At 45.3% G+C, this 12,759-nt stretch overlaps 1 protein-coding gene across 2 annotated transcripts in view; it reads left to right on the forward strand.

The window, feature by feature from the left end:
- Positions 1-708: 708 nt before the first annotated feature.
- Positions 709-12,759, forward strand: part of NAB1 (NGFI-A binding protein 1) — a 30,978-nt gene continuing 18,927 nt past the window's right edge. The window contains exons 1-2 of one of the 2 annotated variants that reach the window (XM_045031630.1): positions 709-782; positions 7,700-8,533. In XM_045031630.1, coding sequence (XP_044887565.1) covers positions 7,715-8,533 — 819 coding nt within the window. In that variant the 5' untranslated portion in view covers positions 709-782; positions 7,700-7,714. Of the gene's footprint in view, positions 783-1,335; positions 1,556-7,699; positions 8,534-12,759 lie in introns of those variants that run through there. The other variant, XM_045031629.1, reaches the window with a different exon arrangement.

Genomic DNA, 12,759 nt, shown 5'->3' on the forward strand with positions numbered 1-12,759 from the left:
CCTATGTATAAGTGGTCTGGTTCTTGGTAAACCACCATCACAACTGCCAGTCATCAATGATAATAGAATTATAATAATCTACATCTTTGTTGGCAGTCTCAGATAAGAGAGCAGGAACTGGATGGCCAAGTCAAATGAATTGCCTTTTCATCCCTAGATATGGTTCTTCTGGATTAGTGTTGGGGATTGATGTAGGAAAGCCTTTAACTATGCTTTGGATACAGAATTTCATTCCCAAAGACTATCACACTGGCACTTCTCATCAGCATTATTTTCACTTAGAAGAGAAGCATTTGCACTTCACTCCTGATTTTCAATCATGCACCTGCATACAGACTGTTTTTCAACTGGGCTACTATCAATTCCACCTCTGCATCTTCCATCTCTGCCACTTTCACATGGGCTAAGTTTACAACAGCCCAGTTCAGAGACACCAGTGGCAGAACCCTTCCACCTTCCCCTGTTAACTTGGGCGACGAAGATCTATCATGGATACCCACCCTGCCTCAGAGGGAATTTTAAGAAGCGCCCCGAATAACATCTGTTTTCAGCTGCCTGCCTGCCTTGTCCTTTGGCTAGAAGAATCCCCCAAGAAAACAAATGGGAAAGAGACAAAAGACTCTGGCCGCCCCCCCGCGTTGCTGTCTCCAGGACAGACCCCCCTGGATTCTTAGCTACCGCAGCAGCTCTTGGCGAGGTGAAAGTTTCTGGCGGAGCTAAACGAGAGAACCGCGGCCGCTAAGAGAGGAGGGCAGGGTCTGAAGACGACTCTCCACAAGCCGGTGGGTGAGCACTGAGCAGGGGCGGGTTTGAAGAGGCTCCCGGGAAAAGCCGGTTACCTCCCCCAAGGGCCCCCAGGCCGGGCCGCCCGCGGGTCGGGGCTGAGCGGGACAACGAGAGCTAAGCGGCCGGGGCCGTCAGCGGCCGGAGCCGGCTCAGCGAGGCTCTCCCCGGCAACACCCCGTGGGCGGCGCCCCCAGGGCCGTGCGCCTCAGCGGGACGCCCCGAGGGTGGGTCTGCGCCCGGGCCGGGGCGCGCGCGCGCTGTCCCTGCGGGGGGAGGACGGAACTCCCCGCCCAAAGCAGCTCCGCTTCCCCCACCCGGGCCGGGCCTGCCCTGCTGCTCCCGCCCTCCCCGGCCGCGACAGCCGGGCCCGCAGCCGCCCCCGCCCCTCCGCGGCCCACGCCAGGATCTGCGTCACGCGGCCGCGCGTGGGAGGGCGCCGGAGCGCGGCGCATGGAGCAAGAGCGGAATCTCCCCATGTGACCGCGCGGGAGGGGGCGGCGGGGGCGGGAGGCGGCTCCCTCCGCCCCGCCCTCCTTGAGCGCGCGCGCCCGCCCAGCCCCGGCCAGGGAAGAGGTGGAGGGGCCCGGCTCCCCCACCCGCCCCGTCCATGGGAGAGGCGGAGTCTGGGCTGGCAGCGCGCAGGCAGCGGGGGTCCTTGGCAGCAACTTCGGGGCTGAGTCTGCAGCGGCGGGGCAGGACGGAGGAAACTCCCAGGCGGCCGGCGGCGGCGGCGGCAGCAGCAGCAGCAGCAGCATCCTCCTCCTGCGAAGTATGTATGTCCCCCTCCTGCGCGGCGAGTGTGCAGGGAGAGGCCAGTGCCCCGCGAGCGTGTGCGCTGCCTGCTGCAAAACTTGGGATCCGCTGCAAAGTCTGGCCGGGGGTGCGCGTGCAGACAGCCTGTTGCAGAGCGTGTGTTCACCCACTGCATTACCCTGTTGCAAATCATGTATCGTCTAGCTATGTACCTGCTTTTTTGTAAAGTGTATGTAGCGTGCAGCGCAGGAGTGTGGCTCCTCTTACAAAGTGTGCTTTATCTTCTGGAAAGTGTGTGAAAATCTATGTTTGCGTTTGTGTGTTTATCCTACAGCAGCAAAGGGTCTGGGAAAGCTCTTGCAAGGGAAATGAAAAGTTATTGTTCAGCCTTGCTTAGGTGCTCGGATGCTATGATGATGAGGGGCTGTGTGTTATAGTTGTAGATACATTAAGGACGAGAAGGATGGGGAGGGGAGAGAGAGAAAGATAAAATGGACTGTAAAAAGAAAAAATGCTGCTTCTCTGCCCTGTGGGGTGTTTTCGTTGCTGCTGCTGAGGAGTTTATTCCTGCTGCTGCAGATTGCCGGAAGGAGAGGGCGGATTCATGTGTGTGTGTGGGTGATTCCCAGAGAAATCCAGTGCAAAAGGGATGAGGGAGTAGGCGGAAAGTACAGAAACATCCTTGCATTGTCTCTTCCTTCGGAGTTGGGGGAGGGGGTGCAATCCCAACTGTACCAGTTAGGGCATTGGTGTGAGGTTGTGGGCTCTGTGTCCCAGAGCTCTGGGTAATAGAAGGATTTTGCAATTGCACAAATTGTTAACGATTTTACTTCATAAAAAGTATTGTAAAGGTTAATTTACTGCTTCATTGGTTGTTTTGTCTGGATTGGGTTTGTTGTATCTTATTGCTAAAAGAAACACTAAAAATATCTTCAAAAATTACTTCATCTGATCTGTAGAAACACAGATTAGGTAAAAATAAGTGCAATTCTTTTGTGCCTGGGTGTCTGTTTTACTTCATATCTAGTACATACACCCACATGTGCAGTAATATGTCATGCATGCTTGTGTACGCACATCATTAATAGAAAATCAAAACCACCTTAATAAATGGACCTACAAAGGTCATGTGTCTTTATAGGGATCTCCAAAACCTAGGTGAAATGTTGGGTTACTGATTTTAGGTGTCTTGTTTCTTCCAAATTCAGGGATTGTAAAGAGTTTTTTTTTTAATACAAATTTAAATATAAAATTGATAAATATTTTTCTGGTATCTGGTTTGTTTGTTTTTCCTTTCAGGCCAATTCTGTTATGATCCAAGTTGCACCTTAGTTGTGTGAAAGAGTGAACATGATCTGTGAATTTGATTGTAACTAATATCTTGGTAGCCACAAACAAAACTTAATGGATTACCTTGGCATAGTAAGATTAACTAAAAATGGAGCATCTGTAGTGAATGTTTCGTAGTTGGTAAATAAATATTTAGGTTCAGTGGTGTCATTTTTTCCAGTACCCGGTTGTCTTACAGTTTCAAAATTTTTATCATGTAGATACACATCTTCCTGTATCTGACTCTGAAATTTATATTTAATGGACTACACTTGAGAATCACCTTAGAATTTTTTTTTATTTTGGTACAATAATCTTGTCTACCTCTTAACACTTTTTAGGTCTGGCTACTGCAACTTGTTTCCATAGTTAAGTCTTTTAGAAAGACTTGCTATGAAATATAACGAATATGCATAGTAGCTAACTTTCAAATCTGAATGTAGTTTGTCTTTGGAGACTTTTCAAAACACCAAGAGTGATCACAATATATTATGGAATAATCACTTTTTTTATATGCAGGACTTACTTATGGGCACTGTTGTAATAACCCGAGCCTGGAGGCAAAGCTACCACAGTAAGGATGGTGATGTAGGACACTGACTAGAATAGATCCTGTAATATGCTCTGCACAGCAGACCCCCATGCCCGTGTGAAGCTCTATTGATGTCAGTGGAGCTCCATGTAGGATCATGTGTCCACTTGTGCAGAGCAGCTTGTGGGATCAGAGCACTGGTACCCTATTTTTGTCTCCCTTTAGAGAGACTAAAGCAGTTTAGATTATATTTGAAATCTAAAAGATGCAGTGAAGATTGGCTGTAATAATTAACTCTTATCAAACCTCTCAACATGTGCACACTCTGGTTCATTGAAGATTGGCACTGACATCCAACTCGTAGCACCTAATTTTCAATGCGTGTGAGCTGAGAATTTGGCTGGGGAACAGGCGAATGTGGCATAACAGTGGTGGAGAAATCAGTAAATTAGCACAGTCTGCTCTAGCACTTCAAAAGATTTTCCAAATTTGGACCCGCTAACGTTACCAGTTTCCTTCTAAACACAGTCTTAGGTTTAGGCCTTTTGTTCCATTTCAGGGCAGAATGAACTTGATGTCACAGTTCAAAATTCTTCAAAAATACAAGCTGGTAACAAAAACAAAACTGCTTGCCTCAGGTTGTAATGATGCAGAAGTACTGTAGTACTAACATGCTTTGGCTGTACTAAATGTAACCTTAAAGGTTTTAATAAAAAAAAAAAAAGCAAGACATTTCACTTTTTTTTTCTTATGCCAACTCCTATTTAAATTAGTGACAGCTTAATTGTAATACTATCCCTCTGAAACAAAAACTTCTACTAAAAACACTCTTAAAATTGCTCAACTGCAATAACACAACCATAAAAAAGCTGGGAAATCACTTGCAGCCCACAACCCTGAGTTCTCTGCATTACCTCCCCACATCCACCATGTACAGCTAGTATGCCTCCTCCCTCTACCTCCATGCAAAATGTGCATCCTCTGCTCCTACCAGCTGGAATGGCTAGAAATGGATGCTTTCTGATTGTTCAGGATGTTGCAAAGAATCCTGTGGTACCTTATAGACTAACAGACGTTTTGCAGCATGAGCTTTTGTGGGTGAATACCCACTTCTTCGGATGCATTTGTATTCACCCACAAAAGCTCATGCTGCAAAACGTCTGTTAGTCTATAAGGTGCCATAGGATTCTTTGCTGCTTCTACAGAACCAGACTAACACGGCTACCCCTCTGATACTTCAGGATGTTGGTGTGGCATTGAAGTAAATGATTATGTGTAGCATAGACTTCTGATTGTTTACATTTGTGTGTTAGTGGAGGGAATTGCTTGTAATAAAGCTTTAGCATTCTGGGAAGTTATTGTTTGAAAGTCTGTAATAATGCTGTGTTTTGTTTTTTCAGTATTTAATATTTGTGGTCAGAGTTCAGATGACACGGTGTTCAGCGGGAGAACACACACGGTGGGTGGGGAGTGGGAGTGAGGCAATGTCAGAAGAAGAATGCTTTGCTGTGGGTTGCAAAGGATGGATAACGATTTAACTAGTGGCTGTATTGTTGATTATATGCAACCTTAAATGTAGTTTAAAGTGTTCTTGTTTAGGGGAATTCCCTAGATCGGGTGTTTTGTATGTTTAAATAAGTCTGCATTAGTGTTGTTTGTACCTATTCACATGAATGTTAATCTGGATTCTCCTCATTGTGTCCCCACTCTGTTCTGACTTTCTACATGTTTCTTTCCCATATGTCCTTTGTAGAGTCCCATGGTCCTGCATGCCCTGTCTGGATTGCTTTTTAATTATACACACACACCTGCTCCCCTGGTGCTCTTCCCTGCCTCTTCTCCCACAGTGAGTTGACAGGAAGAATGAGGCTTGAAGCTGGCACGGAAAGTTTAGCAGGAGTAGAGGATGGGGGGAGGAGGAAACCAGGCTCCCCACAGACTCTGTGGAGAGGTCTTCACATCCCTGAGCTGTTATGCCAGTGTGCTGATAGTTCACGTCTCCTTCTCACACCATAACAGAGGGCAGAGACTTGCAGTTGGAAGTGTCTGACAGAGCTATTGGCTGCCTCCTGCAGTGTCAGCTTTTTCTGGGCACGTTCCTGTGTGTTGCCAGAGGAGAGTATGAATCTACCAGACCGAAGCCGGCCACTGCACTGGGACTAGAGATTGGGAGGCTGAGATCTCCCAAGAAGGGTGATATTTAATGTTTATGAAGCTATACAATTTCATATTACTTTTCATAGGTTATAACTTGTTAGGTTCTGGTCTAACCAGTTGTGACACCTAGGGTGGCTGCTCAAAACAGTTAATGCTATCAATTGTGATTCAGACAAAATTAAATAAAACTTGTGCAAGTCCTTTTCTTACCTGAATGTTCACACACATCCTGTCACTACCATATCTGGCTTGTGAAGTTTACATAGCTCTCTTAATTTTCAGTTTCATTGGTAGTATTAAATCAAAGCTTTTTTTAATAGGCATCTAAAAAACTAAATCTTTGTTACCAAAGTTCAGTGCTAACATTATTGGTTCCTGCAATTTTCTTGGATGTTTAAGGGCTGTTGTTGATGGCAGAAGGTCATAAAAATGTAAAAATAATTTCTGTAATTTTTTCCTAGCAACGTCCCTGCACACACACACAGTTATTCATTCTGATATTAAAGTGTTTTTGAAAGCTATTGTACTGACCAGTAATTTGTAGAATGCATCACATTTTGTAAAATTTTCCCTGTAGGCTTCTAATCTGTCCATTTTAAAGTGCTGAGTGAGAGGAGATCAGGAAGAATATTAGCTGACCTGTTTCACATTGTAGTCCCAGTGCTTCCATAGCAGACTATAAATTATGCAATCCAGCCTTTCATGACCAATGATTTAGTTTAAAACAATAATGGTGGAAACTACCCCACTGAATCTGTAAAACTAACCTTTGAGTTGATATTTATAATTTAAAAAAAAAATGAAATTCCCCAGGGCTTTGCTGGTTGTCAGCGGTAGCATTCACAGGATTTATGGGTAACAAGGGACTTTGATGCCCCTTTCCCTATACTGAAACAAATACTCTGTCTGCAGATATGAAAGTAGATCACTTTTTCCATGGAGTGTGGACTGCAGCACTGTGCTCGAGATGGGTCTGCAAGTTGGGACTATTTAGAATGCAGCAGCCCTCTTACTGAGTGGGGCTTCATGTCAAGGGCATGAACATCAGTATAATATGCATGGGCTGCCTATTAGTTACCAGGCAGAGTTCAAGATGTGGATTTAAGCTCTAACAGCCCTGAATTCTTCAGTACTTTGCTAACGGAGAGAGAGTATCAGTCAATCTCTCTCTCTCTCTCCCCCCCCCCCCTTTGGGTGATTACTGCCAAAATTGAGATGAGCAGAGGGAGGCACTAGGTCCCCCTCTGTTTGAAAATATGAGGTCTTCACAAGGTGACTGAGGAACTCTTGATACTTCAGCACCTTCCCATCGCAGTCCACCAGAGCACAGATTTGTAAGGCTTTACAACATGTCCGAAAGGTTATTTTCCCAGCCCTAATCCAGGCATTTGGGGACAGGGTGAGTCCAGGAGTAAGAGAAGTCAGAGATGGGGGGGCTGTTTCCTTTATTGTGTAGGCAAGTATTATGTTACCATTGAGGTAGTCTGTTTATATTTTGAATTGAAATAGTCACAAAGAGCTCCACTAAGCAGCAGCAAAAGAAATATAGCGTAGTGTTCTTAGGAACAAATCTGAAGGGGGAAACTGAAAATAAACTAAGTCCATTCTTGAACTACTTTTTTTCCTTCACAGTTTCATTGAAATTTCAGCATGGGGTCCATTGAGCTTTATTCAGAAATGTTTCAGCCATGGACTTTTGTCCCTAAAAATGAAAGCGCCTTATTCAATAGCCTGCCTATTGGTCAAAGGGGAAAATGCAACACCTTTCTTTGTAGCTGTTAAAGATCTTATAACAAGAAAGAATACCCTCCCCTCCGAGTTAATAACCTGAAGTCTGTGGAGTGTTGTAGCCATGTTGGTCCCAGGATATTAGAGAGACAAGATGGGTGATTATTATCTTATTGGACCAACTTCTGTTGGTGAGAGAGGCAAGCTTTCAAGCTTACACAGAGCTCTTCTTTGCCCAGACCTGGAGAAGAGCTCTGTGTAAGCTTGAAAGCTTCTCTCTCACCAACAGAAGTTGGTCCAATAAAAGATATTACCTCACCCACCTTGTCTCTCTAACATCCGTAGGTTTAGGAATATGAGTAAGATTTTGTAGTTTAAAGACTATTTTGTAATTAACGTTCTTACTCTTTGCAGGTTCTATCATCTGTGATGGCGTCAGCTTTACCCAGAACCCTTGGGGAGTTGCAACTCTATCGAATATTACAAAAAGCAAATCTCTTATTCTACTTTGATGCCTTCATTCAGCAGGGAGGTGATGATGTACAGCAGCTATGTGAAGCAGGCGAAGAGGAGTTCTTGGAGATAATGGCTCTTGTAGGCATGGCTAGCAAGCCTCTTCATGTCCGAAGACTGCAAAAGGCTTTGAGGGACTGGGTCACAAATCCTGGTCTTTTTAATCAGCCTCTCACTTCCTTACCAGTCAGTAGCATTCCAATCTATAAATTACCAGAAGGGTCCCCTGCTTGGCTGGGAATATCCTGCCCTAGTTATGAAAGGAATAGTAATACCAGGGAGCCTCACTTGAAGATTCCAAAATGTGTTGCCACCACATGCGTGCAAAGTGTGGGTGCGGGCAAATCTGATGTGGTAGGAAACTTACCGCTGCAGAGTGGCAATGAACCAAGACTCTGGCAAGGTCACCACACTACAGAGAGCGAACACAGCCTTTCCCCTGCTGACCTCGGCTCTCCAGCTTCACCAAAGGAAAACACTGAGACCCTAGATGCTGCGGCTGCTCTGTCAGTTGCCGAATGCGTGGAACGTATGGTTCCCTCCCTGCCCAAAAGTGACTTGAATGAAGTAAAGGAGTTACTGAAAACAAACAAGAAGCTGGCAAAGATGATTGGTCACATTTTTGAGATGAACGACGAGGACCCTCGCAAAGAGGAGGAGATTAGGAAATACAGTGCAATATATGGCAGATTTGACTCGAAAAGAAAGGATGGCAAACATCTCACGCTCCACGAGGTAAAAATAACTCAGTCTGGAATGAGCTTTCCCTGTTACCATTCCCCTTTTTAGATGGTAGGCTGCTGTTTTCCTATAGACACTTGTTTCACTTCCTATTATATAACGAGAAGAGTGTGTGTGTCTGTGCAAGTCAGCACTGCCACTGAGTTATGGGATGAAATAGGAAACCTTTCCTGTGTTTGTATGTGTTTGCACTAGTGATTTAAAATGCACATCTTCCGAGTTCTAAGTCTCTCTGAAATAGATGACATGAACAAACAGAAATGAACAGATCAAGCCTTTAAACAGCAAATCGTTGTTATACAAAGGCTTCTAAACACTGGGCCTCTCTCCAGACCAGTCTTGCCTTTCTGTACCTCTTTCCACTTTTAGAGAGTAAACAAGTCTCCTCTGTGTATATTTGAAACTGCTTGTTTCAGGTGACCTTGTTACCTGGCTTGATTAATACAGCTCGACTGCCTTCCCTCTGCTCTAGGCCTCACTGTATAGCTGGTGTCTGCAGAATTCCCTCTGCCTCACAAGGGCCCACAAGACTTAGGGTATGGCTACACTTGCGAGTTGCAGCGCTGGTGGAGGCTTTCCAGCGCTGCAATTAGTAAGTGTCCACACCTGCAGGGCACATCCAGCGCTGCAACTCCCTGGCTGCAGCGCTGGCCGTACACCTGGCTCAGCATGGGGAATAAAGATTGCAGCGCTGGTGCTGCAGCGCTGGTCATCAAGTGTGGCCACACACCAGCGCTGTGATTGGCCTCCAGGGTATTAGCAGATATCCCAGAATGCTTTTATAAATTACTCTCTTTGTTTTGTTATGCAGCCTCTCTTTGTTTTGTTGTGAACTCGTAGCTCCGTCCGGAGCTGCTTATCTACAAACACAGCTCCTGTTTGCTGTGATCAATCTGTGAACAATCAAATGAGATAATGATGCAGGCAGGGAGTGAGTGTTTGCTTGACAGAAACGGGGCAGAGGGGAGAGGGGGAGAGGGGAGAGAGGGAGTCCGTTGGCTGCAGGCTGTTTGCAGTTAAGAGTTAAGGGTAAGGGATCGGGAACATGTTCTGATTTTTCAAGGCAGGAAGGTAACACACAGTGTTGGCTCCAAAAATCCACTCTCTCTCTCTCACCCGCTCCCTGTCACACTACGCCCCGCCCCACCCCACCCCCCTCTTTTGAAAAGCACGTTGCTGCCACTTGAACGCTGGGATAGCTGCCCATAATGCATCATTCCCAACAGCGCTGCAAATGTGGCCCCACACCAGCGCTGGTAGCTGTGAGTGTGGCCACACACCAGCGCTGGCCCTGCACAGCTGGACGACCAGCGCTGCAACAACCAGCGCTGCAGATTTGTAAATGTAGCCATACCCTTAGTTATTCTCTGGATTGGGTTCGAGATTAGTTGTAAAACCTTTGCATTTCCTTGGGCACAGTACAGGTAATCTGGGGTGGTTTCCTGAGCTGTAAAAAGTATGTGCTGATGTCATCTGCAGGGGTGGAGGATAGCCCCAGTGAAGAGTAGGCTCTGACCCGAGGGCTTGTCCTTGGACGCCTGAAGAATAGCAGAGTTGCTGACATACCTTGCTTTAAACATACATACACATGTACTCCTCTTTCATTCTAGCCTTCTTTCTGGAAACTAGTAACTGTATATGTTGTAATGCAGTAAGGTTGTCTCTGGTGGGAATTGGTGTTTTAGTGCTCAAGTAGGGTACTACAGAAGAATAAACATAAACTAAAGCAGTGCCGGATAAGTGTTGATATCATGAATGCTGCATCACCACTTGACAGTTAAGTGATTGCATCATTTCAGTCTGATTTGAGATTTGTCATGAGGTGTACTTCCCAAAAGGAAGGACTATGTTCACATTACAGGCGTGGCAAAGAAGCTTACTGGTTTTATACTTGATTTCGTTTCTGTAACTTAAAATAACAATTTAAAAATAAGTTTTTGTAGGTGTCATCAATAATGTAAACTATAGACAGCAAGCTCAGTTAAAATTAATCTTTACTTTTAAGAAGCAATTGCACATACCCAGTAATAACTTCTCATAGGGATTTTTACTACATATTGGTGATACATTTTTGGTGAAACTTGTGGCGATTTGGCCATGTGACTAACATGCCCATTTAGCAGTGCAATTCCTACTTGTGCACTACGTTGTAAATGCGTAGCTCAGTGTTATGATAAGGTCATCCAACATACAGATGCAAATCCTGTCCTGTTACTCTATGACTGCAGGCCAAGTGCACAGGCGTTGGAGGCAGAATTTGAAGAGTCCCTGCTAGACATGTGCAATCCCTGCAGGCTCTGGGAGATCTGTGTACATTGCTGCACAGTCAGGATTTGGAGCAGGGTGGATTTTTAGTGATCCTTCATTCTCTTCCCTTTCATAGAATAGAGGCACACAAGGCTTGCAGACTCTACTGTAACCTGTCTGGAGTAGCAGCTGCAGAGAAGCGCTGAAGCCTGGGAAGGGGATTCTTCCTGTGGAGAATTCCCCATCATCCAGCTGAGTTTCTTGGGTTGAATGTTGGGGAGAGGATTTGTCCAATACTGAACATTAAGTTGTCTTGTGAGTGCATGGCTCAGAAGGAGCTACTACAACCAATGATGTGGTTGCATGTTGACTACAAGCTAAACAGAATGGTGAAGAATTGCGGAGAGGCAGCATTCACTCCTTTTCTGTTAATATGTAATAATAGGGAGACCAGGTGGGTGAGGTGATCTTTTATTAGACTCAACGTCTGGTCAGGGCTGCCCAGAGGATTCAGGGGGCCTGGGGTCCCGCCGCCAAAGACCCAGCACTTTGGCAGCGGGTCCGGAGTGGAAGGACCCCCCCGCCGCCGAAGACCCGGAGCGGAAGAAGCTCCGGGGGCCTGGGCCCCCACGAGAGTTTTCCGGGGCCCGCGGAGCGAGTGAAGGACCCTGCTCCAGGGCCCCCGAAAAACTCTCGGGGGGCCTCTGCGGGGCCTGGGGCAAATTGCCCCACTTCCCCCCCCCCCCTCCCCCGGCAGCCCTGCATCTGGTCAGAGAGAGAAGCTTTCAAGCTTACACAGAGCTCCTCTTCAGACCTCTCATTCTTTACCATGTCAGTTGCACATAAATACACCAACTTTCAAAAGTGCTGAGCAGGCAGTAGAAGCCAGAGAGAGGTGTGGGTGCTAGGCATTCTTCAAAAAGTAGGCTTATTGGGGGGTTTTATCATGACTATCTACAAAGGAAAAAAGAAAAAAACTAAAACCAACATTGACTTAGTGTTAAGGTCTGACATAAAACCCTCAGAACAAGGAAGTTCTGAGTTAATATTAAAACACTGTCTTTAACCTATCCCATTGTCTCAGTATTGCGCAGGTTTCCAAATATGGGGCTATGAGACTGAGGCACAATGGATTGGATTAAAGGAAGATGGTTTTGGCCATACTCTTGAACTTGGTGACTCTTAGGTGTTTGATTCAGCTCCGTTTTACAAATGTAACTTTGTGTATTTAATATTTTGGTGTTTGTATGACTACATGTAAAACACAAGAAAATCATGGGGTAAAAAGAACACAGGAATAGCAAACATGAGTTATGTTGTCTGACTTCACTTAGGTCATTTACTTTTGTTGACTTAAAGGAGTTGCGGGGAGAGACTTTGTATTTAATTTTCTCTGTGTGGCAGGGGAATCATCTAACTCTGTTGATGGAAATGTGTACTTAACTGGAATGGTTGCTAGAATCCCTGCTTTTTACAATTAGAATTCCCAGGAAGGGATTCTCATTTTGTGACACACAACACTGAATTTTTCTACCTGCTATCTGCAGTCTGCTGCCTATTTAAAAGGGAGGAAGCCATGACATGTACTTCTGGCTCAGTAAGGCTGGGTTTGCAGTGATCATGGAGAAACTAACTAAGAGAAGAAAGAAAAACACCCCCCCCCCCCGAAAACCCCCCACCAACTAGTTGGCTATCCTTCAATATTATGATAGAGCATTTGCCAGGAGTAAACAAAAGTGTTTGTAATCTTTTTTTATTATTGCAGCCTTCTAAGACTATATCCAGTTATGAAGTAATGTGAATTGTTATGCAAGTGTACAGTATGAATAACACACTGATGCTGAAGTAGCAACCATTGTGTGTGAAGAATGATCCTCAAAGGATATCTGAAACATAGTAAATGAAAAGCAATATACAGAGATTAACACTTGAATACCAGTTTTTTTATATGAGTGGTGTATTCATAAATGTCC

Source organism: Mauremys mutica, chromosome 10 (genome assembly GCF_020497125.1).
Source record: "Mauremys mutica isolate MM-2020 ecotype Southern chromosome 10, ASM2049712v1, whole genome shotgun sequence".
NCBI classification, from domain to species: Eukaryota; Metazoa; Chordata; order Testudines; family Geoemydidae; genus Mauremys; species Mauremys mutica.